The sequence below is a fragment of the Vanacampus margaritifer genome, chromosome 6 (genome assembly GCF_051991255.1).
Source record: "Vanacampus margaritifer isolate UIUO_Vmar chromosome 6, RoL_Vmar_1.0, whole genome shotgun sequence".
NCBI lineage: Eukaryota > Metazoa > Chordata > Actinopteri > Syngnathiformes > Syngnathidae > Vanacampus > Vanacampus margaritifer.
The window spans coordinates 29,816,152-29,843,825 of NC_135437.1; the positions used below are offsets into that span (position 1 = coordinate 29,816,152).

Sequence of the window (27,674 nt, forward strand, 5' to 3'; positions counted from 1 at the left end):
TTTGGTTGTGGCCTCGGAGTGACGTCATCTGAAGGTGCTTTTCTATTGGCTGCTGCTAAATGACCTTACTTTCAAACGTCCTTATTCTAGTTAACTGAAAATCACATTTAAAATCATCCCAAAAGATTTCATGCATGAAATGAATTACCAAAGACTAAAAGGAAGCTCAATTTTGCTATTTTAGTTAGTTTGACTTAGTCTTGTAAACATAAAATGTAGTTTCAGTTAGTTTTTTGAAAAGCATTTTCGATTTTATTTTATTTTGTTAACGAAATTAGTTTTTTGAATTTCGTTTTTGGAATTTTTTGTTTTCTCGTTAGTTTTTGTTAACTAAAATAACCTTGGTTGTTACTAATATATATATATATATGGCTGTCTGCCGAGGAAAGTGAAACGCATCTAAAGAAAGCAAGTTAAGAAAGTGAAGCCTCCGTAGCGTTCCTAAAGAGACGAAAACATCGCCGGATTAGAGGATGGATTATCAAAAAGAAATATTTGACGCAGCAAACAATGTTTTGACCATCAATTGACGTAAACAACAACTTTGAATCTTCACATTTTATTTTCCATCACATACAGATTAACAAAATGAAATGATATAACTCTGATTTCAAGCAGATTTGTGATCTGACAATATTCACAAGGCTCAAACTCATAAATTCAAAAATATACTCTTGATATGTTTACATTCCATATTCAAGCTTGTAAAGGACTTTACCGCCTTCGTGTGAATCAAATGAAGACCGGTAGGCTTTTGCTTTCACTCACTCACTCACTCACCAAGTCACATTTTCCGTTTCCCCATAAAGAAGATGACTTTCTGCCATTTCTGCACGTAGCGCCCCCCGCTGGCGGAGTGACACCATAGCAGAAGCGTGAATGTCCAAAGTATTGAGACGCGCGCTTCCTCGCAAAGGTGGCGCCGAGCGGGCGGCAGGTGGCGCTCTACCACACCTTGCGCGCACCTCGTTTGGCGGCGGCGGCTTTGGCCGAGTTGCCGGCCATGCCGGGAATCTGGTTGTAGTGTCGGCGGGCCAGCAGGTGTTTGTGCTCGATGCTGCGGATGACGGGGACGTCGTACACCTGAAGGAGACGCTCGTTACTCGCGGACTGGATTTATGATCATGCTGGAATTACAGTGTGGACAATTACAATTGAGTCAAAATGGCGGTCTTACTTGGTGAAAAGCATTGGATTGTTGCCATTTCATTTGTGAAGATTATTTTTATTCAATTAATTAATTATATATATATATATATATCTAACATTATAATAAAATAATAATTAATTAATATTATATAATTATTATTTACACTGTGTGCATTGCGGAAATATCACAAATGTTAATACTAATAGTCAATACTCTTCTGAGGGTAAATACGCTCCTGCAAATTCAAATGATTAAAACTAGGGATGTCCATTTTTTTTTAATCGTAATTAATATTAATCGCATAACTTCAATAATTAACTCACGATTATTAGCACATTTTAAATCTGTTTTAAATGTATAATAAAAATATTTGAGGGTGTTTTCATACTCTTGTTAACATAAAAGTGGAATAAAATGTTAAACTAATAGAAATATGGCTTCAACTTTTAGTCATTGATAGTCATTTCATAATTCATAAAATCGAGTTCAAATTAAAAAGATGTACTGTATTGTCAAATCCAGATCCAGAAAGTAAAAACCTTGCCACAGTTTGGCTTTAGCTCCAGTTGCTAGCTAGCGAGCTCCCTGGTTAGCTCCCCGGGTGCTCGGATACCTGCTAGGGAGCTAGCTAGTTAGCACAAGGGGCTACAGTCAAACTGTGGCAGGGTTTTTACTTTCTGGACCACCTCGGACTGTAAAAAAACGAGTGTGATTGATTTGTGTTGAGGACATTTTTTCCTGCCACTAGATGGCATCATTGCATTTGTAAGACGTTGGTGACAGCTCAGTGCATTTTTCTTTTCATATTGAGAGCTATGAAATCTCGAAGGCATGAAGTAACTTGTGAAATTCTGAACATTTTGAAAATGATCAAATACAACTTGACCCCAGTCTCCACAAATATGCGACTGTACAGCTTTTCCAAGTAAGGGGGCGGTCTTAAAAAAATAAGTGGCGTTAAAGTAACTTTAAATGAACTGAAACTCATTTTGCCGCACCCTAATTGTGATTTCCTCAATTTGAGGTAGTAACACACGTTCGCCAGTGTGGCACCTTGAGCAGGTCCTCCACCAGGAGGTGAGCGTCCGTCTCGTCTTTGCAGAGCAGGACGCAGTTCCAGGGGCTCCAGTCCTTGTTGCGGTCCCAGCGGACCAGGACCAGGCTGTACAAGTCGCTAGTGCCGCTCAGGGCTGAGCGGGACCCCCAGATGAACTCTACCAGGTACTGGATGTCCTCCACCTGGACGTATGCAAATGAGAAACTAATGTGTGGAATCTTCCTGCTGTTCAATTTTCCAAGACAGATATTCTGAAAAGTTCGTTTCGCAGGCGCCCTCTAGTGGCATTTCAAAGAATCACTGACACTTGAATTTCTTTTTGATGCAGTACATTTTGAATTGAATCGTTCGACTGGTCAGCACATTTTGGTGCCAAGAAAGTAGCAACAGTTTCAGAGTATTTTGATGTCATTGAATCTAAAAACGACATTAGCTCGAGTTTTTTTTTCTTTCATATTTTTCTTTGAAAGTAGTGCTAATAATGCATCATTTATGACATTGTGATTCTCTCTACGGTACAACTTTGATGAGGTCGTCTCTGACTTTTCAAGCATGTCCATACAGTATTATTTAGTTTTTGATGCCATATCGTAAAAGACGGCAATCGTCGTCGCAGAGAGACGTTGTTATGCAAAAAAAAAGAAAGATGATGTACGTTTTTTTTTTAATAGATTTAATGTGCATACTAGTGATAAACCAATACTGATTATTAATTCCAGGAGACCGATAATCGATATTTCAACCTGATATTCATTTGCAGTAAAAGAGAAAATATTTGTGTCCCAATTATTATTTTTTTTTAATTGACAGCTTTGTTTAAAAATTCGAACAAAACTTGTGGGGAGCAGCCAAGCCTATCAGCATGTATTAAGCTCAATTAAAAATGAAGCAAGTAAATAGTTCCCTAAAGTTTTATACTGTAAATAGTTTTCCAAAATATCAGCACAATTTTATTATTTTTATTTTATTGTTATTATTATTATTTTAAAGTGTACAGTAGTATGGAAGCGTATTGCATTAACTAACTAAAAAAAGCCCTCCTGTTTTTCTGACAATTTTTTTTTTTCTTTGGGTTTTTTTAAGTAGTTTTTATAAATTTGCTGAATATTTTTTTCTGTTTTACTGAGGTTTTTTTTTTTCAGATTTAAAAAAATAATAATTCCCTGTTTTTCGGAATATTTTTTTATGACAGAAAAAGATATTCAGTAAAACAGAAAAAAATATTCGGAAAAAAATGTTTTTGTTTTTCAAGTGAATGCAAAATGTTCCCATAGTACAGGGAGTTCCAGTGTCAGCATCCCTTTTTTTAATAGAAAAATGAATAAATCCATAAATGAAAAGTTCTCTGTATCTCACTGAGCGACAAATGCGTGCAAATGGAGCTCATTTTGGCTTTTCGTCAGGGTTCGTAAAAGGTTTCAAAAGATCTTCGCAGACAAAAAAAAAAAGTCTGAATATGATATATTCAACCGCTCAATTGAGGTACCGGCTTTCAGATTCGTAAAAAGCCGGTGCCGCCATTTTGATCACACCGCCGGCGTGCGTTGTAAGAATAGCGACTGATTGTCGGCGTTGTGCCGCCGCACCTGCAGGATGAAGGGAACGACGTTGTCCTTGTTGAGGAGCAGCTCGGCTTCCCGCAGCCGCTTCAGCATGTTCTTGTAGCAGGAGAAGTCGTCGCGGCTGCCGGCGACGTTCTTGAGCCGGGCGCAGTCCAGGCAGCGGCGGCTCAGGTGAGCGCGGGCGCACGAGCGGAAGTGGGCCGAGCTCAGGTAGCGTTGGCAGCCGTGGCACAGGAACACGTCGTTCCTCAGCTGCGACGGGCTCGGCGGCACCTGCCAAGCAAAACGCAAAACTCGCAAAAGCTCTCAATATGTTATTATTACTAAATACATTTATTTTTAGTAAGTTTTTTTTTTTTTTTGCCAGTCGTTTCATCGATCTTTCTTTTGTGTTCTGCGACAATATAATGAATGCCTAGCAAATGAAATCGTAGGCTCGCTTCTTTCGCCAGAAAGTTTCTACCATTTTGCGTCCTTTAGTAGGGATGCAACGCTAACGGCAATATCGTGATATCGCGATATAAAAACTGCCCCAATATTGTCGTCGTCATGTCTCGATATTACAAGCGGGACATCTGTTCAAAAATGTCCACTTGTGCAGTTCTAGCACCCTCCGGTGGTTAGTTTTTTAGTGCAGTTTAATGTTCACAAGGCATGTTTTGGCCCTCCTATGTTTAAAATCCATGCTCATGGTCAGATGAAGGGGAACAATAATAATCAGGTTACCTATACACGATTAATATGCTGCCATGTGAAAAACACTTATGTTTATTTTTGGTGCATTTTTTTACATTTTTAAGTTTTTGGGATGAAATTGAAAGCAGTCATCCTAAAAATGTATAAATTTTTTGAAGTAGTTATACTTTATTAATACGAAATACACAAACCTGAAAATGATGCATTTCAAATAAATAGGCTTTATGAGACTAATGAATATGTATCATATTAAAAAAAGGGGGAATTTGTTATGTAAAAAAAATGACCTAACTCTTAAATTAGGCTTGAAATATTTCCATTTGACCGCCAGTGGCTTTTTGACATGCATGAAGCCTTTATGAATTTATTCTGAATGTATTAACGAAGCCTTTTTGCGGCGATGCCGATGACTCGTTTTGTCACCTTGAGGTGCTTGGCCACCTCCGGGTTGAATCCCGGCGTGCGGATGAACTGCAGGAAGTACGTGCACAGCCTCTTGCGTAGACCTTCCAGGTTGGCCGTCTTCACCTGCCGTCTCATCAGGTCCTCCTCCCTGCTGATCAGATCCACCATTTCCCGAGTCAGCGGGCACGGGTGCTCCTGCCACAGCGTGAGGATTTGACACACAATCATCTCATTTCAACTTTCAGTCCGTTATGAATGGAAAGGCGCGACCACACGTCAGGCTTCTTCCAAAGCTCGCCATAAAAACCGCCGCATCTTCATTTTCGAGTTTAGCGTGTTTGGGAATTTGGCAGACCGGGTGTCCCTGTGCACCGACGCCATTTTCTTTTCCGCGCCTGACGATTTGGTGAGTGAAAGCAGACGAGAATTTAGACCAGCTCAAAGCGGGTCTTAGTTGTAGTGCGGGTGGTGTAAATGTGATTTGGGTGGATTTCAAAGGAGGTGCAGGCCGACCCATTCAGTGTTGGATGTCATCGTATTTCATTTACAAATATGACAAGAGTGTGCAGTCAACCCTGTGACTCATTGAACCAATCTTCAAAATATTTTGGATAACATTACACTGACAGCGGCACAACTATTGGGTGGCGCTGGGGGGGGATCACACACACACACACACACACACACACACACACACACAAGCAGGGTCTACAGCGGCCATACATTTACATCCATTTTTAAAAAAATTGGTGGGCTTTGTTTTTTTTTTTTTAAGTTTCTGTATTATTTTTACATTCATTTCCCCCTTTCTTTCTTTTAAAATAAATTTTGCTTAGTTTTTTGAAATATTTTTCCTGTGTTTTTTTTTTTTTAATATATTTTTCTATTATAGTTTTCGGAATTCTTTTTTGTTTTTATCCCCCCCTGTTTTTCAGTAGTGTTTTTTCAGAAGAATGTTTTGTCTTTTGTAATAGATTTTTTCTCAATTTTTCAGAATATTTTTTTCTGTTTTCTGAATTATTTTTCTGTTCTTCAGGGAGAATTTTTTTTCCAGATTTTTTATTTATATATATATATATATATATATATATATATATATATATAGTTTTTCTTTTAGTTTTCTTTTTAATATATTTTTTCTTTTTTTGTTTTTGTATTTTGTAATATATTTTTGGGACTATTCAGAAGAATGTTTTTGTCTTTTGTAATAGATTTTTTCTCAATTTTTCAGAATATTTTTTTCTGTTTTCTGAATTATTTTTTGTTCTTCAGGGAGAATTTTTTTTTCAGATTTTTTATATATATATATATATATATATATATATATATAGGTTTTTTTTTAGTTTTCTTTTTAATATATTTTTTCTTTTTGTTTTTGTATTTTGTAATATATTTTTGGGACTATTCAGAAGAATGTTTTTGTCTTTTGTAATAGATTTTTCTCAATTTTTCAGAATATTTTTTTCTGTTTTCTGAATTATTTTTCTGTTCTTCAGGGAGAATTTTTTTTTCAGATTTTTTATTTATATATATATATATATATATAGTTTTTTTTTAGTTTTCTTTTTAATATATTTTTTCTTTTTGTTTTTGTATTTTGTAATATATTTTTGGGACTATTCAGAAGAATGTTTTTGTCTTTTGTAATAGATTTTTCTCAATTTTTCAGAATATTTTTTTCTGTTTTCTGAATTATTTTTCTGTTCTTCAGGGAGAATTTTTTTTCAGATTTTTTATATATATATATATCGTTTTTTTTTTAGTTTTCTTTTTAATATATTTTTTCTTTTTTTGTTTTTGTATTTTGTAATCTATTTTTGGGAATATTTTTTGTCTGTTTTCGCAATCAAGTGTGGGCGCCACATGAGACTTTCCGTTCAGTTGCTTGAAGTTGACGGACTGGTCTTTGTTTTGGTGCGGTCACCTCCACAGTCTGCTTGAGGCAGAGGAGGACGTCGAGTCGCTGCTCCTGGCTGACGGGCGACATGGCCACGCAGTCGTACAGATCTCCCAGCTCGCGCGCTCGGATGGTGTCGGGCGTGTCCATCTCGATCAGGCGACCGTCCGCCGCCCGCCACTGATGAGGCGCCGACGACTGACAACAACTGGCTGTTAGTAGCGCAAACTCCAAACTACCGGTTCGGTCACTGCAAGTGGGACGACCTTGTCCAGGAACTTCCTGACGGCTTTGTTGTAGTTGTTGCTCCTGATGGCGATGCCGTGACGTCCGATGGTGGCGATGTACTGCGTCTCCTGCTCCAACAGCGAGCACAGGGCGGCTTTCCTCTCGGCCCCTCGCAGCGTCGCGTTGATCTGACGCTCCTTGTCGCTCCTCCACTCTTCGGTGACACACAAGTCAGGCCATTTAAACACATTGTGGCATCTCAAATCGTCTTTGCCATTGAAAGGAATGGAATTCAGCCATTCAGCCTTTCCAGCACCCCCCCCCCCCCCACACACACACACACACACACACACACCCCTCCCAAAAAACAACATTAGGAAAATAGTATGGAAGCCCATTCCCGCCAGTGAAAAAAAAATCAAATATAAATATTTTAAAGCATCTTTCTATAGAAAAATATTGCAATCACTTGGGAGAACGTTTTTCAGAGTATAGTTTCGGAGTTGTTATTTAATTGTTTTATTTTACACTTAATGGCATATCTTTGTTTCTGTTTTTCCAATAAAACGAAAAAAGTCATTACAAATTTCCGAAAAACGGGGGGAAAGTATTTTTTTTTAAACTCGGAAAAAATGTATTCAGAAGAACAGAGAAAACGAAAGAGTCCATAAAACAGAAACAAACCAGAAAAAAAAATGAAAAACAAAAAAAATATTTCTGAAAAATTGAAAATAAATATTAAAAAAAATATTCCCAAAAATAGTGAGGGGATTTTTATTTATTTTTTTAAAGGAAGAAATTATTGTATTCCAAAAATCAAATTTAAAAAAATGCTTTAAAAAAACTGGGAAAAAACTCCATAAAAAAAATAACACAGGGGGGAAAAAACAAAAATTACTCCAGAGATTTTTTTTCAAGTGAATGCAATATGCTTCCATATATTTCTTTCTATGTTTTTTTTTTGGGGGGGGGGGGGGGGTTACCGTCAGAAGCCCATTTCCACCATTGAATTGTATTTGATTTATTTGTTGCCACCTCGGTGCAGCGTACGTAATACAGGTGTCCAGTCCACTCTACATATAAATGGTTTCAGCTTCTCAGTAAAAGCCTGAGGAATCTTTGTTGTTCTTTGCAGAGGATAAATAATATAGGCCTGTGGGTCGAGCTCAATGATGTGTTTTATTATTTGTGCTGCACAAGATGACAGCAACATCATCTGTTTGTTGGCCTTATACTGCCCCCAGGTGGCCAAGGCGGACACAGCAGAAAGAGTTGCTCAATGAAAGTGTGCCAAAAATGTTCTGTTTAATGATGCGACCCTCATCAGAGCTCTTCCACCTACTTTCCAGGGCGTTGTAGAGCAGGTTGAGGTCCTCCCTTTTCCGCGGTTGCAACCAGCGGCTGTGGCAGTCCTGCAGCTGCTCGGCCCGCTCCTCGTGCCTCCTGCGCTCCTGAAGATCCAGCCAGGCCAGGCGACGGTCGCGATCCCGCCTCAGCCGGTCCACCGCCCGGCAGCTCAGCCAGCGCCGGGTGTGCGCCTGCAGGCGGATCACCTGCCGGGGACACGCCCACGCCATCGGATCATTCAAATGCACTCGCTTCAGGTTAAGAGTTCACTGCTTTTCTTTCAAGTTTTGTGTGCTGCCAATTTGAAATAATGTCCAGTTTTTTAATAAAAGGATAGAAATGTATTTTTTAAAGTCGTATTTATCGAAGAAATGTAAAAATAATCCAAAAATTAATCAATTATTAAAATGACTAGTAGTAATGAGTTTATTTATCACAGTGTTTCTCAAATGAGGGTACGTGAAGGCACTCCAGGGGGTACGTGACGTTTTAAAATATATTCTAAAAGTATTTGTAAATATTTCAGAAAAATAAAAGTTCATAAAATGAAGTTTATATTCAGTAGGCTATTCAATCTCAGTGTACGAAGAACCGAGCGTCTCCCCCATATACCAAGAATGGTTTGACCCAACTTGTCATCTGCCACCTAGAATCATCTGTCAATCACTTGAAAACTTTCAATTCAGTTAATTAGTTCTTCTTGAGAACAGAGCTTTACTAGGATCCCAAAAGATGACACTTTATGTTGACAATAATTTGTATGTGCACAAATCTTTAATTACAATTAAATCATAATTTATTTATTTAAGTAATTTTTTAATGACACTTTATGTTGACAATTTGTATGCGCACACATCTTTATTTCCAATTAAATTGTTTATTTATTTATTTTTGCTATTTTTAAAGACACTCTATGTTGATAATAATTTGTGTGTGCACAATTCATTATTTATAATTATTTATTTATTTGAGTTATTTATTAATTTCCAATTAGTTCAAGAGACCACATAAATAGAAATAGAGTTCCGAAGGTGAATAAATCAGACAATGATGCCACAGCACTCTTTTTTTTCCCCCTCAATCAGAAATGCTTTGCGCTGATTAGGGGGTACTTTGGCTGCAAAAAATATTTCACAAGGGGGTACAACGCTGTAAAAAGGTTGAGAGCCACTGATTTAGCAAAGCTTGTCCGAGTATACAAATGATTGCGATGGTAGTTTTCACTGCTGCTGCCAATCACGGCCAGACCACGGCCAAGCCTCTCCCCGTTCGTAAGCCCAACGGCCCTCAAGGCCACGCCCCCTTTGAGCGCCGTTTTCAAATATAAGTGAGGGGCGGAGCAAGAGTCCTTTTTTTTTTTAGCATTTTAGCAGTGACGTATTCTTTCATGCGTCAAATGTACTCACAGCGTTGAGCCGGGTGCTGTGATACTCGTCGGCAGTGACGTAGCATCCCGGGCTGAGCAGCTTGTCCTCCATGTTGGAAATGTAGCAGCCCACGGTGGTCATCTGCGTGGTGACGCTGGACGCGCACTGCTGCGTCTGAGACACCTGCTCCGCCGTCTGACGTGCGGGACCCGTCCTTCATGAAGCCGTCACGACGACGACCATCTTGAGATTTGTGTCCGGGTTTGCCTACCTGCGCGTCGCGGCTGACCACGTCCACCCCTTTGCCGGGTCTGCACCTGCGCGGGGTCTGGGCGGCGGCGTGGTGGTACTCGGCGCCCGTCACTTTGTGCCTGTAGCCGCCCAGGAAGGCTTTCCGCAGGCCGCTCTCCGCCGGCACGTCCTGTGAGCCGCTTTCATCTGGAACGTCACATGCAGGTCAGGTACAAAAATCCCAAATATGTGCTTTGGCTCAATAAATGTTGGGAAACTGGGACCAAGAAAAACTGAACTAGTTTATCTTGACAACAACTTCACATGTCTAAAATCTATCACTTCAACATGAAAATTGTGCGTCTTGATTTGAAAGAAATTAGGGGTGTCAGGCGGTTAAAATGTTTAATCACAATTAATCGCACGACTTCAATAGTTAACTCACAATTAATCGCACATTTTGTATCTGTTCTCAATGTACAATAAAATATTTTTTGTAGTTTTCATACTCTTGTGAACATAAAAGTATAATTTTTTTAACTAATTAGATATATGGCTGCATCTTTTAGTCATTGATACAGTCATTTCATAATTCATAACATTGAGCTAAAATTAAAAAGATGTACTGTACTGTAAAAAACGAGTATGATATTGATTTGTGTTGAGGTCATTTTTTGCCACTAGATGGCATAATTGCATTTGTAAGACATTGGTGACAGCTCAGTACATTTTTCTTTTTATATTAAGAGCTATTGAATCTTTAACATAAAGTATAACATGTGAAAGTTTGCATATTTTTTAAATTGGAAAATATATGCATTTTTATTCCATTTATAATTGTAAAATTTTGACATGAATGTGTCTGCTGCATTGCGACTGGAATTCCCTCAGTACACGCTTTCCAAATAAGGGGCGGTGAACTCAAAGCGATCCTACTCATTTTGACACCCTTAATAAATAAATAATAAACAGAAGTTTGTATTACCAGTTCTCAGGCTGACATTGATGACGTTGGGCTCATCTTCTTCCTGCTCCGAACGGGCCCTGGCGAGCAGTGGGTGAATGTCGGGCTCCGATGACGTCATCTCCATGATGACGTCACTGTGCGGCTCCACCCCCAGTTCCGAGAGGCTCTGCTCATCTTCGACCTCTTGCCCTGAAATCACACAAGCACACAAGTTGCTGTGTATTTGTCAACATTAGTCACAAAAAAATATGTTTACAAACTAGAAATGACGCTTAAAAGTACAATGGAACATACATGACTCTTTTTACGTACGAGCAAGCTGCTGATAGGCAAAAAAATAAATGATCAAAACTATTGTAGGTCATGTACAGAGTTTACTTTTCTTTTTTACAGGTACGGTGAATAATGACAAATCCTTTCAGACCCGCATTCTTTCTGGAGGCAATTTTTTATTTTTTTTTTTACTTCATGTTGCACTTTGCGTGTAGATATGCTTGTTTTTAACGTGCTCTCTAAATAACGTTGAGTTGAGAAAGGAAGGAAGGAAAGTCCAAGAAAAATGTGTTGCGACCATTGAGAGAAATGTTGAGGCCCTCCGCAGACACATTGAGCTGGTCTGCAAAATGGCGCCTGAGCTGCTGGACGCTGAGGCCGGTGGCAAAGGTCGCAGTCATGACGTGACCGGCGGGCATCAACATCACTTTTACTGGAAGCGCACAACCAAAACAATCCCTCAACCGTCTCGACACTTTCACAATACGGAAGAACATCAAAACTCACCGGTTGCCGTTGATTGGAGCTCATTTTCCGAGCTGTCCTCAGCTTGCTGCTCATCTGCGCACGTGAACAAAGAATTTTTGACATAACGCATCTTCTACGCAGCCCCTCTCGTCTAAATACCGTATTCGGGTTAATTTTGCCTTAGATGAGTTACGCAGCAAAATCCAGCCGTTTTTGATATCAGAAGTCGGCCATTTTGCCACTTGCTATCGAGTGATAATGACATCACAGTTGCTCAGGTTTCAGGTAACAGCCAATCACAGCTGAGCTTCAGAAAACAGGTGAGCTGTGATTGGTTGTTGCCTGCGCAACTGCGATGATGCAAGTGGCAAAATGGCCGCCCGCACCCTGAGATGGATCAAAAGGGCTAGATTTTGCTTCATAACTCATATTCCACAAATGTAATGTCATGTTTAGACTAGTGAGATCACATATAACATATTATTGTCAAGAAATGTTTAAAGAGATACTTGACTTTTCAGCAGTAACAAGTGAATATTTTGTCCAGGATTAATTTGACAACTTCATTATTTTCATGTACAAAGCATCAACATCTAGCACGATTGTACACGCTTATGAACTCATACCGTTACATAAATGACTGCATTCGCTAGTTAAATGATTCGAGACAAACAAACCACCTTCACGTGAGCCAGATCAATAGAATGAGCGAGCATGCCGTAACGCTACAATTTCAATGGCTGATTATTTAACATCATTTAGTGCCACATACTCACCTGATCTCCAACTGCTAGCCTGCTCCTCCTCACCTGTTGGTCCTCCATCTGAGGGCTGTCCTACTGCTACGGTCTCAGCTTCCTGATCCTCTTTCGTCCCTGCTTTTCTTTGGTCCTCAGAGGTGTTTTCCACAGATATGGTGTCCTCCTGGTGTCCTGCTTCTCCTTGGTCCTCTGAGATGTTTACACCTGGAGCAGTCTCTACCTGGTTCCCTGCTTCTAGTTGGTCCTCTGAGATGTTTACACTCGGAGCAGTCTCATCCTGGTTCCCTGCTTCTAGTTGGTCCTCTGAGATGTTTACACTCGGAGCAGTCTCATCCTGGTTCCCTGCTTCTCCTGGGTCATTATTTGGTAAGGCCTCGTTTGATTGTTCCTCCTCATTTCCTGGCTCTCTTTGGTCCTCAGAAGTGTTTACTCCTGGTAATGTCTCGTCCTCGTACCCTTGTTCTCCTTGGTCCTCAGAGGTGCTTGCTCCTAATGTCTCCTCCTCATTTCCTGGTTCTCCTTGGTTTTCAGTGGTGCTTACTCCTGGTAATGCCTCATCCTGGTTCCCTTGCTCTCCTTGGTCCTCGGATTCTGGCAATGCTTCTGTCTGGTTCTCCTCGCCGACTGGTTGTCCTTGATTCTCCTCTGATTCTGGAGGAATGATTGCATCTCCCTCCTGCTCTGCCATTTTATTTTATTTAAAGTTCTGCTCTGTGTCGACTAAGCCAGCTGTCAACCAAAAGCAGTTTCATTCCACACCATGCAAGCCTTCAGTTTACACGTTGCCATAGTAACCACGTGGCAAACCTCCCTCCCCCCTCTTCTTTATTAGATCGCCGCCGCGGTCGTAACAACACGTGACGTAAGGCAAATATGTCAGGTTTCATGACGAATTAGAAATGAAATGAAAAAAGTATGATTTCATTTTTTGAATTTTTCGTTTATGCATAGTATGATTTGGTTCGTATTTCATATAGTTGTAACATTGCTGAACTATGTGCTCCAAATACAGAGAAAGGAGTTACAAGTACACGTTTGTGTATTTTGAAAATCAAAATAAAGTTTGTTTAATTTGATGTGTAAACCCTGTTTTGCCTTCATGTTTTTATTCCCCTTCAAGCCACATGACACTCTATCGGCGAGGGAACCTGCACATGTTATTCGTCATGAAACTGCACTTTACATTTGTCAATTTCGCCGAGCGGTTATGAACAATACACGATTAATATTTTAGGACTTTTGGGGCTTTTTATTTGCATCGAAACGGCGGCGGCCATCTGCTTGGTGCGCGTGACGTCACCACGCCGGCTCCGCCTCCCCTGTTTTTGCCTCCGCAGAGAGCGCTGCAGTCCTTGGACCAAACCACTTTTTGAGTAAAAAGGAGTAAGAATGAGTAAAATCAAGCTTAGGTTAAGTCCCTCGGAGTAGGCTTATCGAATCAGAAATGTTATTAATGATGATTTACGAGCTATTTGAGTCAATCTTTTGCTCTTAAACTCCGCGGGACATTTATAGCGCCTCGTAGAACTCCCCTCTGCTCATCCGCCCAAGTGGTACGCTCCATGTAGTTGCCATGTTGGACGGCCGCATCCACGGGCGGCTGCGGCTGCTTCACTTTTAACGATGCAAGTCTCGCGTTTCCTCGCCTAAAGACGCCAACCAGGGGCGATTTTTGGGGGTCTTATTTCTCACCGAAGACAGGAATTCGGTCGTTTTGTGAAGCGAGCGTAGTCCAAGTAGACACGCCCGGTCCTTGGCCGCCCTCCAAAGTCAGCCAAGCCTGGCCGCAAATCGGCGGCGATGATCCGGCTGATGGAGGCCACAGCGTCCGCAGCAGCTTGCATGGACGTCGTGTAAATTGGCTTTTCCCTCCCCCTTTATTTTTCCTCGGACTACATCCGCGTCCTTCTTGTTGTTGTGGGCCTCCACGAACAACACGAACACCATGAACAGCCACCCGCTGCCGCGCCGGGTCCACAACGTGGGCTCGCTGCTGCTGACCCCGCAGGAGAACGACTGCCTGTTCGGCTACCTGGGCAGGAAATGCGCGGTGAGTTTGCGGTGCACCTGCAAAGCGAAGACGCTCGTGCGCAGCAGCAAACATGAGCCGAGCAACTCAAGTGACGTTCAAATGTGCTGCATCACTCGAGCACACTTTTTTTTTTTTTAAGTTGCTCCATTTGACACTTTTCCCACCTCATTAATCTGACTTTTGGGAATATAGAGCAACCCCCGCCTATTCGCGGTTCTCTTCTTACGAATACACGTTCAGCATCAGCGCTGCCTTGCCTTACGAGTTGAATTCGGTCCGTGGCCAAGCTCATTTTGCTCGTGTATCAAATCAATATCTTGATTTGAACGAAGTTACTTTTGAGGCCGGTGGCGATCCCCCTTTTTTCCTTGTTGTACAGTGGTTGTTTGCTAACATATTGTGGCATCTATTTGCACGATGCAAATAGGTACTAAAGACTTGCTTTACAAATGATTTTGCCTGTGATTAGCATATAAACCGGGCAGATTGTAGCAATCAAACAATATTTCATCACATTTTGAAATTCAAATAATCCTCAAATTACAACGATCCAAAGTTCGACCCTTTTCATAAGCGGAGAGCTTCCTTTCACCGACAGTTATTTGCGGATTTTCAGCATTTGCGAAAGGGCTCCGTCCCCATTCCGACACGCTTCTCCATCCACAAATTCCAAGGTTTCTGTGGAGTCTTGAAACATCTTCAGAGGCATCGAATCCAAAAACAAAGTCTTAACTGGAAATGAAATGTCTTTAACTCTTTGACTGCCAGACGTTTTGAGAAAAGGGATGCCGTGGGTGCCAGCCGATTTAAGCATTTTGACTGATCTTTCAAGGTCCACAGAAAATGATGTGTTTGGACTATGGAAACACACATACTACCAAATGAAAGATTGGACTCTCATCTTTCATCAGAAAAAAAAGTTTGTTTCTACCTTATTCCGTTTGTCAGTAATCAACAATAGAAAATGGTTAGTTTCACCTCTGTTTGGAAACAAACGTCTTTTAACGTCTTTGGCACTCCTCCATAGGATTTTACTAAACGTTATTTAACGTTTTTGGCAGTCGAAGAGTTAATCAATCTCTGAAAAGTCTTAAATGTTCACACATAAGTAGGGTTTTATTATTGTAAATAATCTCAAATCTTAAATGGAATTACTATTGTCAATTTTTTTTTAGCTGAATGACTTGTGGTAACATCATACAATCACGATAGCGGAGCAACCAATCATGGCTCAGCAGGTGAGCCATGATTGGTTGTTACCTGAGTCCTGAGTAACTGCGATATCATTTTTAGACGACAGCAAGTGACAAAATGGCCGATCCTCCCGAGATGGATAAAAACGGGTGGATTTTGCTGCGTAACTCGCATTCCACAAACGCAATATTCATCAGAATGCCATGTTTAGAATAGTGGGGCCACATTCATCATATTGGAAAGAAAATGTTGGCATTGACTTTTTACGAGGTAAATGTTAGTATTTAAAAAATTATTAGCAATGGAAACCATCCCAGTACTGGACATGATGCCTCTGTGACAGTGTGTTAATCCAAAGTGGACAATATTGCTGGTGTAGCGAATGAAGTGGTCACCCACTCAGCGAAGAACCCCCAAATCATTGTGACCATTGGAATTAAACCCCCTGTGAATTCTTGTAATCCTCATCCGGAGAGGATTAGTTGCTGGCCTTTTGCTTTAATTGTTACTCGCTCCACCCATTTAACTGGTTAATTGTGTATTTTCAAAGAAAAACAAACGTTGGTTGTGAATATTTGTGTTGGAGTGGGAATGGCCTTCGCTTGTGTTGCGCCAGTTCACTCGATTACGCAACTCAACCCATGTGATCATAATCAGAATAGACAATTGTTGGTGTAGCATTTCATCCTCCCTCCATCGGGGGCAGTGTAGATTCTGAGCGCTGCATCTAACAATTTTGAATCATATCTGATGCCGGGGTAGCTTTTTTCATGCTGTGTTTTTCATTTGTTTTTGTTTTTCTATTTTTTGTTGTCATTTTTAACTTGTAACTGGCGGCCATTTTAAAAACAAATTGCCCATATTGCCGGCCGTTTTTTTAATGGATTTTTCAAGAGCCACAGAATATTGTGTTCTTTGACAATAAGAACACCGAAACAAAGAATAGACTCACTCTTCTTTTGCCAGAAAAAAATGTTCCTAGCTTTTCCCGTAATTCAGTCATCAGAATTAGAACATGGGTTAGTTTCACCCAGAACACAAGTTGCTTACTGAAAAGGGGAGCAAAGAAGCTTTTTGTGATAAGAAGGCAAAACAGTCACTTTGATGCTTTTTGTGTGTGTGTGTGACTAAGATGTTGATATATTTTTTTCTTTTGAACACCTTGAATTTTAAAACAACAAAATCATGAGTGAGATATTACTTCTAACGGACAAATATTTTATTGACAGATATGCGACTAACAAACAGCATGACTTAAGCAGAGGTGGCAAATCCGGGTCCAGAAAGTAGAAACCCTGACACAATTTGGCTTTAGCCCCTTATACTAGCTAGCTAGCTCCATTGGTGCTCGACTGCTCGTTGGCTTGCTAGAGAGCTAGCTAGCTAGCTAGCTAGAAACCCTGCCACAGTTTGGCTTTAGCCCCAGGTGCTAGCTAGCTCACTCCGTTGGCGCTCGTTTACCTGCTAGAGAGCTAGCTAGCCAGCTAGCTAGCTAGGATCAGGGGTTAAAGCCAAACTGTGGCAGGGTTTTTACTTTCTGGACATGGATTTGCCACCTCTGGACTTAAGTCAAACGTCAGTGAGGCTCCCCATTCATGGCATGAACTGTAACATCATTTCTTCTAATCGCAACATACACTTTGTACTACATATCACAGCACATATTCTGTTTACAGTACCGTGCATATTTAGGTACTTTGCTTTAGCGTAAGGTGCCTAATATTGCCCAATTTCCGTGTTGGCATTTTGATGTGACAAGCTGCGATGGAGCACCTAATCTTATCTTCTACTCAAAACCTGAAGGGATGCAACGCTGCCATCTAGAGGGATCTGTTAGTCATTACTGTGGTTTACAAAGCGAAATGTCACTGAAACGCTATGTAAGACACTCGTTGTGTAGTCCCCTATCTGAAGTTACGTAAACAAGCATTCTTGGACTTGTGCTTTTATATACACACACAAAGATCTGTGGACATGTACACACGCTAACAGTCCTCACGATTCCACGTGATGTTTTGCAGACGTTGTGTTCGGCGGTGGTTCAGGTGTACGCCGCCGACCGAACGTGCGGCTGGCTGAAGAAATGCTGTGGAGTGGCATGTCTGGTCAAAGACAACCCGCAGCGGTCCTACTTCATACGTGTCTTTGACATCAAGGTGAGACGCGGCGGTTGCCGAATGTTGCGCAATGCGAGGGGCTGACTGTGACGTGCGTTTGTGTTGCAGGAGGGGAAGACCATGTTTGAGCAGGAGCTGTATCACAACTTCTCCATCAGCTGCGCCAGGTCCTACTTCATCTCCTTTGTGGGAGACGTGAGTAGGCTTCCTTTCTAATTGGGAATATCGTGAAAAATGAAAACAAATTGTGCAAATGGTTTTTGCCCCTTTAAATCTCCCTAAAAATAAAATGCTAATAAACATACTGCAAAATTGTTTGGAGGGGTTTGTCAACGACAAAGAACCAAAGAACCCCTCTAAACAATATTTTTATAAAATTTGGGGGGGGGGGGGATAGAATATGCAAATTGAGAATATTAACAAAGTTTGGGGAAAATAAAGGGATAAAAATCGAATATTGTTTGTGACAAATTATAATGACAATTGTTAAAAATAATACCTAAATGATACTAGAAAAACTAACCCGAATTTTTTTGTGGGGAAAAAAAATCTGAATATTACAAAAGTTTTAGTTAAAAACAAAATGTTTTAAAAAATCTTTTTTATGACATTTTTTAATGGGAAAAATAATACCTAACTGATAATAGAAGAAATAATACTACTCGTTAAGACATGGTGCTAATGAAAATATTAGTCCTAATGGGTGGAGGGGAATAATACTGTTAAAAAAAAAAAAACTAGTAATGAAATAGTTATGGTGAAAATGATGGTGTCTATGAAAGTAAGCGGTGTTAGTGAAAATAGTAATAATGCTTTTTTTGTTTGTGTCCTTCAGAGCAACCAAATCGGTTTGAACTTCGCCAGCGAGGAAGAAGCCAAACGTTTCCGAGTGTCCGTCAACGAGCTGCTCGGCCGAAGGCAACGCAAGACCGGCAAGTTCTCGCGCTTTGTTTTGCGTCCGACGACTCGCTCGCTCTCCCGCTGGCTTATTGCCATTTCCCGATTGCCACTTCCTGTTCCTGTCCCGCCTCGCTAACCTCCCGGGGGCCATCTTGCTTCTTCGTTTCCAACGTCTGAGCACGCGTTGGGACTATTGACCGCATTGGCTTAATTCTTCTTCTTATCCTCCATATTGTCTTTTGTCTTCTTATCAGTGTCCTCCTTCTGCTTCTCTTCATTCTGCTGGTCCCCTTTTGTCTTTTTCTTGTTGCTTCACCTCCTTGTCTTTTGACTCCATCTCCATCTTTTTCTTTCATCATTTACTCCTCCTTCGCCATCTTTTTTGCTTTCTGTTCATACCCTTGTTGTTCCTGGTGAAGGAGAAACGCTTCACAGAATGAATGAGCAGTCTTCTCTTTTCCTCCTCCTCCATCTTCTTCTTCACTTTTGCTTCTTCAAACTCCATCTTCATTGTATTCTCTGCTTCTTCATCTTTTTTTCCTTCTGCCTTTCTCCCTTCATGATCAACCTTACTCCATTGGTAATTGTGTTCATTTTGTTTTGTTTTGCAGAGAAAAACGGTGTGTCTAAAAATGGTACGTTAACCTTTTTTTGGCAGCCATTTGTCACTTTCATGCAGAATCCCCTCAAAAATATTCAAGTCCACTTTTTAACCTTGTCTTCTTGGAAATTTCAAGGGTGCGAAATTCTGTGTGAGGTACAATTGAGTAGTACAATTGGTCAACCTCCATTTTGTAAGCATTTTTCTCCATTGGAAAATACTGGCAGGAGCAATTCAAGTACTTCCTGAAGTACTGAAAGGTACGGTCTACGGTGTCCCTAAAGGCACAAAAGAGAGCACGCCATGCTAAAACCTGTGATGGGCTCCATCTGCTGTATGTGGCGTGTCACTGCACCTCATAAGTGGCCAGTAACCACAAAAACAGAATGAACAATAATTTTTAAAGAAAATGGACTCATCGCACATTTGCTTACTAGGAATCATCCAAAGAAAGGTACGGTGGCCATAAAGGGACGAACGAGCAGTTTGTACTAAAAGCTGTGACTAGCGCCATCTCCTGGATCTTTTGGGTCACTGCCCTTTTGGCCCTAATGCGAGCAGTCCAAAAATTCAAAATCAACTCTTAACACTCAATAAAATGGCTTATGTGACATTTGTGCTATCCTGCTCGCTAACAAACGGAAGGAATGTACGGTGGCCCTTAAGGGACAAATGGTTTTGGCTCGGCTGTGCGTCGCACGTGGTGACGTGTTGACCGAGTGGCGCAGGGCTGCGTGTCGTGCAGGTTAATCCGTGCCGCGGGAAGTCACTCCATCTGTGCAGCATGCGGCGCACAGGCTAACCTGCTAACCTTCTGTTGGTGTGGCTAATCTGTAAATCTCAAAGAGGCCACTTTGTTTTCATGTGAATGGTGAGCGTCAACGGCACTTGTTGACAAACAAACCACACATTCGGTGATGTCATCTAATCTCCGCTCAGCACCAAACGCACCGCCGATGAAACGGCTCAACTGGCAAAAGTTGAAATCTTACTGACGTTTGTATCATACCAGAAAAAGAACATAGTGTGGCTCATTTCGGAGGTCAAGTTCAGGGTCAGATTAGGCGTTCGAGTTAAGCAGTAGATTTAGTTTAGTTGGTGTTAGAATTTTGGTTTAGGTTTAGGTCAGGGATCACCAATCTTCTTGGGATTGACAGCTACTTCTCGGGTACAAATGAAAAGTTTGATGCAGTTGACCTCTGTTTTAGGTTTACTGTTCGGTTTATGGGTTAGAGTTCAGGGAAATTATTTAGGGTTATGTTTTCAGATGAATGGTTTTAAGGTTGAGTTAAGTGTGAGTTGGGCTCGAGTAGGTCTGCAGAGTTAATTGAATTTTAAGTATCACTTTTTTGATCGATTACATGCAACAACCTGACTGCTGCCGATATTAACATTTAAAAAGCTATGCGTTTTCTCAACCAGTAGTCAGCCAGCCAACCAACCACCAGGGGGCGGGCACATGGTTTTAGCTTCATTAAGATGCCCAAATAAAAAGCGAGCAAAAGGTATCAACGTCCTTCCGTTTGGATTCAAGGAAAGTGAAGTCAAACGAGATAATAGCATTTTCTCTTCAGTTACTTTCTGGTAATCATTTGCCAGGTTGGCAAAGAAAACAAATATTCACTTCTGGCACGCGTCCGTTTTCCCGGCCGCCTCTCAACGCATCACACCTAAACTGCGTTTTGACGCTTTCGTAAGAGGTGTCTCATCTTCTCATCTCGCTTGTCCGATGATGCGTCCATCAAGTAGAAGATGAAACATTTTCAAATTGTCGGATTGCTGCAAATCACGCGTCGGCGCTCGTGGAGGGATTTGGATCGGGATTAGCTGCTGTGGATTAAGGATGATGCTGCTGCACTTTGTGGAGATTATGAGGAACCGGAGGAGTGAAGACATTTGAAGTGATCCTCGGTGAACAGCTCGATGAGGTTCACACAGACAAATGGAACAATTCATCTTGGATTTATGAATAGGATTCATGCCAATATTACTAAAGCAGTCTGCGTGTGGATTATATATACCAATTGTCATCAAACGTGTCAAAAATAGATGAGCACTTAGCATGCAGTTAGCATGTAGCTATCTAACATCTTATTACTCGTTATGTCGCTACCTTAATTACATAGAACTACTTGACACCAAATTGCTGGGCCCTTACCTCATTTACTCGCAGCCATTTTCACTGAAGCAACCCCCTTCGTTCCCGGTTGTTTTACTGAATTTTGACTGATTTTGCAAGGTCCACAGAATATTCTGTTCTATTACTATTAAGTTTCATCATTCTTCACAAACCTGTTAAAAACTCCGGCAAAAAGAGCTTGTTGCAAAATGGCCCTGGTTGATCTCTTATACTCTGCTGCCACCTGCTGGCTGTTTTTTGTCAGAACTATTATTGCTTTAAGCGACCTCTTAATGTCAGACGCTGCATCAAAGCCTTCTGTATGCTCTAGCATAAAAATAGATGCATAAAAAACGTATAAATAAGTTTTGGGGAGTGAAGGACAAAGTATTTAAAAAAAAAAACGTATATATACGTTTTGGGGTTTGAATGAGTTAATATGTGCAAGTAAGTACATGTAGCTTCATACCTTCTAACCACTAACCACGTACATTGCATCCAAAATGGAATCAATTCCTTATTCCACTGAAAATTCTACCATAGTGACAACATGAAACAAGTTTCCCTTTTTTTTTTTTTTTTTTTTGTATTAAAAATGGCCAACCTGTAATTATGTGGTTACCTAGCATTTAACCACCCGCGGAGGAATTGCACCGTCGACGGATGCCTACCGTCCTTGCTGCAAAGCTGCTAGCGTTGTTAGCATTAGCAAGTGTGTTGCGATGCGTTTGTAGTAACTCAAGCGGCCTGCGCAGGCCCCACGCTGCATATGGCCACGGTGGACATCAAGAACCCGGAGATCAACAACGTGCGTCTGCTCAACTCCCTCGGCTCGCAGTACCACGTCAACAACGTGCTGAGTCACAGGAAGGACAAGAAGAACAAAGTCAAGAAAAAGAAGCTGACCAAGGCCGACATCGGCACGCCCAGCAACTTCCAGTCAGTGCACAGCCTTTTTCTTACTCCACAAAAAAAAAAAAACTTAAATGATCTCGAGTCAGTAGCGTCACACTTGCCAACGTGTAGAAAAGTCAGATGCTTTTGATGTCACATTTTCAGATTTCAAAAAGAAAAGCGTTGCCAGCTGCAGCGCCTCAATTAACCGCAACCGTGTTAAGCCGGATTCACGGGGCAAGATTTTAAAATTGGCCGCCGACTTCCAAACTCTTTCATTATTATTTAAAAAAAGAAAGAAAGAAAATATAAAACTTCTTCATTTATTTTATAAAACACTTTTGCCCGTTTAACTCATTCACTGCCATTGACGGCTCTAGACGTCGAGAATTCATTTGAACTATTTCTATTAGTTTAACATTTTTTTCCCTAGAAAACCTAGATTTTTTTAATAGTACATTTAGAACAGATATAACATTTCTGATTAATTGTGAGTTAACTAGTGAAGTCGTGCAAATAATTAAAACTAAAAAAATTATTTGCCTGACATCCCTACTTTTTTAATAATCTTTTTTTATTTTTAATAATCAACTCAAGTAATCATTTGGAGCCAATTTTTTTATTTAAAAATTTCCAAATCATCTGATTTCAGCATATCATCTGTAATTAACTGATTTCAGTAGTCCTTTATTAAAATATAAAAATGCTTAAAGTTAACTCCCGATTAATCGCAGATTTTATATGTTTTAAATGTACAATATTTTTTTTCTAGGGTTTCATACTCTTGTTAACAAAAGAGGAAAAAAAATGTTAAACTAATAGTTAAATAGTTCAAATGTATTTTTGACGTCCATAGCCGTCAATGGCAGTGAATGAGTTAAACAACAACATTCAGCTCAAAATGGCAAACAGACATTGAGATTTTAGGAACACAACTTTAAGCCATTCATACTTTATTTTACTCATAAGATAAGAAAGTTTCTTCCTCATATTGCACTTAAAGTTGTGTTCCTAAATTCTAAAGGGCTATATTAGACATTTTGAACTTTTTTTTTCTTAATTATTTAATGGGAAAAAGTATTTTACTAAATAGATGAAGACAAAGAGTTTTTTTGGGGGGGGTCAAAAATCGTCATTGGCCTTAAAAAAATCCGTAGGTGTAATCTTAACTTTATTATACAAAAAAACAAAATCATTTTTTTTTGGGGGGGTAAAAAAAGAAAGAAGAAGAATTTACATATTGCACTGATGCTTGATTTGAAGAAAATGGACATTTGAATTAAAATTCAAATACTTAATAATAATAATAATAATCTTTTCCTAAAATTGTTCAAGCCGTCTGATTGTCTCGTCTCGTCCTCCAGGCACATCGGTCACGTGGGCTGGGATCCAAACACAGGTTTTGATGTGAGTAACGCACACGCACGCACACACACACACACACACACACACACACACGCACACACACACACACACACACACACACGGCAGGACAACAAGGGTTTTGTGTGTGTGCTGTGGTGGCTGCACAATGACATCACTCAACAATAAGCTGTTGTTGTCACCCATGTAAACATCGTTCAAAAATGTTGTGACTCGTTGTCATGGTGACAAGTTTGCGATGTTGAAACAGCGCCACCAACAGCAGATACACAAGAATTGTCGGTCAGTTTGCTTGCCACGTGTAATAAACAACCGCGTGCGTGCGTGCGCGCGCGTTTGTTCCTGCCTTCCTTCCAGCTGAACAATTTGGACCCAGAGCTGAAGAACCTCTTTGACATGTGCGGCATCTCGGAGGCTCAGCTGAAAGACAGAGAAACCTCCAAGGTCATCTACGACTTCATCGAGAAGAAAGGAGGCGTGGAGGCCGTCAAGAACGAGCTTAGGAGGCAGGGTCAGTATGAGAGAGCAAGATGTGAGAGGCGGAACGGAGTGAGGGGGACTTTATACAAAAGGCTGAGTGTCAATGAGGAAGGTGAGTGTGAATACGAGAGCAAGTGTGTGTGAGAGTGAATTTGTGTGCATGGCAAGAGGATGACTGAATGAAAGGGTGAGAGGGTGATTTAGTTTTTTCCACAAGCGAGGGAGGTGTACCAAGAGTAGGTGAGTTCTTATGTTTCAGGTTTGTGAGAGCGGGAACAAAAGCTGGGTTTTCTGCGGGGGGATAAATAATGTATGTGTGAGGGGGTGAGTTCGTATGAGAGGGGGTCTTTGTGTTTGACAAGTGTGTGTGGGAGACGAGTGTGTACAAGAGGCTGGGTATGTATGAGTGTGAGATGAGAATAATGTGAGTAGGTGAGTTTCTATGAGCATGTATGAGAGCAGCGTGTGAGAGGTAAATACAAAAAGGTGGGTGTGCCCAAGGGTAGACTGAGAGAGTACATGTGCACAAGCAGGTTTTACTTAAGTGTTATGTGTGAGAGGCAGGTGGGTGTACACGAGTTTGTAAGAAAGCCTCCGAGTAGAAACCTTGTTTTTTATTTTGTGTTATTTGTTGTTGACGCGACTATCGTGTCACCCGTACAGCACCACCTCCGCCCCCCTCTCGAGGCGGCCCCCCTCCTCCTCTCCCGCCCCCACACAGCTCCGCCCCGCCTCCCCCGCCTCCCCCATCCAGAGGAAGTCGCGGAGCCCCACCTCCTCCTCCCCCGCCTCCGTCCCGCGCCCCCTCCTCGGCCCCTCCGCCCCCACCGCCTACCAGGCCGGGAACTTTGGGTGCGCCGCCCCCTCCTCCCACCAGGGGAGGTACCCCCCACCACCACCCTCAGCCCCCGCCTCCCTCAAACTTTTCCCCGCAAGCACCACCCCCTCCCCCTCCCCCGCTGGCCCACCAGTCCCCAGCCAGTCGGGGCACCTCTGCCACCCCCGCCCCGCCGGCTCCCCCTCCTCCGCCACCCCCTCCGCCGGGCCCCCCTCCCCCACCGGAGCTGGACGGCGTACGGGCCCACGTGCCTCATTCGCCGCTGCCCGCCGGGAAGTCGGCGCTCCTGGAGCAGATTCGGGGCGGTGCCCAGCTGAGGAAGGTGGAGCACAACCACAGAGAGCCGCCACCCGGCAGCAGCGGCGGCGGCGGCGGCGGGCGGGACGCGCTGCTGGACCAGATACGCCAGGGCATCCAGCTCAAGACGGTAGCGCCCGCACGTGATCATGTCATCACCGAAACCTCACTAAAACCTCGGTGTCCGCAGGTTCCGGACCATCAGGAGTCCGGCCCCCCAACGCCGGTGCCCACCGCGGGCATCGTGGGCGCGCTGATGGAAGTCATGCAGAAGAGGAGCAAAGCCATCCACTCGTCAGGTACGTACGGCGTCCTGCTCGTCCTTTTCATTTGCCGGCAATTCGGTCAAACCTCGCTCACGTCGTTTTTCAACAAAACTTGCAGAAATGACGCAAGTGTGGAACTGCCGATGTTCAGTCAACATTTTTGGATGGCAAGCACCTTCCAATTGTAGGTTAAATGATACAAACTATTTTTGCAGTCAATAAGTCTGGAATTATGGGGGGAAAAGTAAATAAATTTAAAATAAAAATTAAATTAAATTAAATAAAAATTAAATTAAATTAAAATAAAAAAATAAATAAACCTAAATCGTGCACTGCAGACATAATAAATCGTAAGTTATCAATGAAAATCAATGTTTGTGACTTCATTTTTAACTGATTGTTTTGTGGGCCAAATCCTTAAAAAGTCTTTTTTTTTTCACGTCACCCTGTGGCATGATGGGAAAATATGCTCTGTTTGTTGCATTTAGCCTACAAGTGCAAGTGGCGAGTACGTTTAAACGTCCTCGTGGGTCCTTCGGGTGCATTTCAACACGTTCAAACGTACTCGCAAATACATTTGAACCTGTTGAAATACGCTGGAAGCGCCCAAACGTACTCGCCGGTCCAAAATGGTTCCTCCACTTTGGCAGTTCCACGCGTGCGTAGAATATAGAAGATGAATTTCTGACATAAACTGGAGTATTTCCAAAAAGTAGTTCTCTTTGCCAATAGTCCGATATTTCCAAGAAGTCTTATATTTCAGAAAAAAAAAATATTTCAGAAAATTCTTTCTGTGTGTCATATTTACGAAAACGTTTGTATTTCACCCAAAAAGTTTTTTTTTTATTTCTAGAAGTTATATTTCCAAAAAGTCAGATCTGAAAATAGTTCCCCAAAGGTTGTATATTTTATTTTTTTTCTGAAAAAAGTCTCCAGTCTTATTTCCCAAAAGTCCATATATTTGCTTAAAAAAAGTTGTATATTTACAAAAAAAATGTGCAATATTTCACAAAATGGCTGGCTCTATATTTCACTAAATCTTTTTTCCAAAATGTCATCAATCCCAAAAAAGTGCTATATTTCATAAATAACCAAGTATTTCCCCAAAAGTTTTTACAAATGTTATTCAAGTCCTAAATTTCTTTATTTTTTCCTATATTTTCCCAAAGTGATGTCCAGGAAGTCGTATAGATGTTTTTTTTTTATTTATTTTATTTCTACTTGCACCTATTTGCGAGCGCTCACATATCTCCTGCCTTTCCCGAGAAAACAATTTGTTTGCCGTTTCCAGACGACGAGGACGACGATGACGAGGACGAAGACTTTGAGGAGGACGACGAGTGGGACGACTGAAAACCCAAGCGGACTCCAACTGTACAAATTTTTGCGTGTATTTATTTTGACTGGTTTGCATTTTGAAATTCTTGTCATTCCGGCGAGCGCGGCTGCCTGGTCCTCGTTCCCGTTGTCGTTCTCGTTGCTCGGCAGCCATCTTAAGAACGCACTTCCGACATCGTGAAGACATTTCAGCGGTTTTAGTTTTTTTGTGTGTGTGTTTTTCTTAACGTTTTTCCCGCCTGCAGACTCAGTAATCCGTCGTCTTATTTTCCTTCGCCGAGACCAAAATGCTACTGTTAAGCAACCTTTTCATGATTATTATTATTATTATTGTCATAAAAATGTGACCGAGGCGTTCATTTGCTCAAGCATTGTTAGTTTTTTCCCATCTTCGTCCGATCATATTTCATTTTCCGGAAAGTTCTGGCGCGACCATTCAAGAGCTTGTGGCAACTGACTTTGCCTTCCTCTCCTCTCTCGCATACGATTTGTCGCACGGAAAAGGTGGCGACGTCATGTTCTTATGCAAAGCGAATAACAGTGAACCAAAATGTAGACGGTGAAAAGATGTCGTTGCGTTCCTAACCGTTTAGTTTTTGACTGCGCCGGCCGGGCCAAAAAAAACCGTGTGGGGAGATCCCAAATTGTATACTTCAATAAATGTTCCTATTTCCAGTGTTGTGCTGCCGCTCTCGCTTCTTTTGTGCCACTTCAACACAAAATGGTGGGATGCGGTCGTCGTCTTGTCTTTGGCGCGACGTCTCGTTTTGGTCACGGCAGGCAAACACGATGAGACGGTATGTATT

The 27,674-nt window shown here is 41.4% G+C and overlaps 2 protein-coding genes across 9 annotated transcripts; one reads left to right on the forward strand and one right to left on the reverse strand.

Annotated features, from left to right (window-relative positions):
• Positions 1 to 391: 391 nt before the first annotated feature.
• iqub (IQ motif and ubiquitin domain containing) lies at positions 392 to 13,991 on the reverse strand. 7 transcript variants are annotated; one of them, XM_077568701.1, is made up of 13 exons: positions 12,425 to 13,991; positions 11,688 to 11,741; positions 11,479 to 11,613; positions 10,926 to 11,096; positions 9,981 to 10,147; positions 9,749 to 9,904; positions 8,338 to 8,548; positions 7,034 to 7,209; positions 6,795 to 6,965; positions 4,889 to 5,065; positions 3,794 to 4,042; positions 2,204 to 2,389; positions 396 to 1,083 (listed from the first exon to the last, which is right to left on the reverse strand). In XM_077568701.1, exons 1-13 carry the CDS (start codon positions 13,095 to 13,097, stop codon positions 946 to 948), a joined length of 2,664 nt encoding a protein of 887 aa, XP_077424827.1. In that variant the 5' UTR covers positions 13,098 to 13,991; the 3' UTR covers positions 396 to 945. The 7 variants fall into 7 exon arrangements, 5 of the variants coding, with proteins under 5 accessions (XP_077424825.1, XP_077424824.1, XP_077424828.1 ...); XM_077568699.1 differs by having other exon boundaries at positions 392 to 1,083; positions 6,795 to 7,209; positions 9,749 to 10,147; positions 12,458 to 13,991; XM_077568698.1 differs by having other exon boundaries at positions 393 to 1,083; positions 6,795 to 7,209; positions 9,749 to 10,147.
• Positions 13,946 to 27,544, forward strand: wasla (WASP like actin nucleation promoting factor a). 2 transcript variants are annotated; one of them, XM_077568711.1, is made up of 11 exons: positions 13,946 to 14,459; positions 17,657 to 17,791; positions 17,861 to 17,947; positions 18,588 to 18,684; positions 19,264 to 19,287; positions 22,128 to 22,311; positions 23,631 to 23,673; positions 24,007 to 24,160; positions 24,793 to 25,394; positions 25,455 to 25,563; positions 26,822 to 27,544. In XM_077568711.1, exons 1-11 carry the CDS (start codon positions 14,355 to 14,357, stop codon positions 26,881 to 26,883), a joined length of 1,602 nt encoding a protein of 533 aa, XP_077424837.1. In that variant the 5' UTR covers positions 13,946 to 14,354; the 3' UTR covers positions 26,884 to 27,544. The 2 variants fall into 2 exon arrangements, with proteins under 2 accessions (XP_077424837.1, XP_077424838.1); XM_077568712.1 differs by lacking the exon at positions 19,264 to 19,287.
• Positions 27,545 to 27,674: the final 130 nt, after the last annotated feature.

Coding starts and splice junctions, on each gene's coding strand:
- iqub (XM_077568698.1), bottom strand. CDS start 13,097: ATGGCAGAGCAGGAGGGAGATGCAATCATTCCTCCAGAATCAGAGGAG. Junction 10,148..10,925: donor CAATGTCAGCCTGAGAACTG/GTAATACAAACT, acceptor GTGACGTTCCAG/ATGAAAGCGGCTCACAGGAC. Junction 1,084..2,203: donor TGGTGGAGGACCTGCTCAAG/GTGCCACACTGG, acceptor CGTCTCCTTCAG/GTGTACGACGTCCCCGTCAT.
- wasla (XM_077568711.1), top strand. CDS start 14,355: ATGAACAGCCACCCGCTGCCGCGCCGGGTCCACAACGTGGGCTCGCTG. Junction 23,674..24,006: donor ATCCAAACACAGGTTTTGAT/GTGAGTAACGCA, acceptor CCTTCCTTCCAG/CTGAACAATTTGGACCCAGA. Junction 25,564..26,821: donor CAAAGCCATCCACTCGTCAG/GTACGTACGGCG, acceptor TGCCGTTTCCAG/ACGACGAGGACGACGATGAC.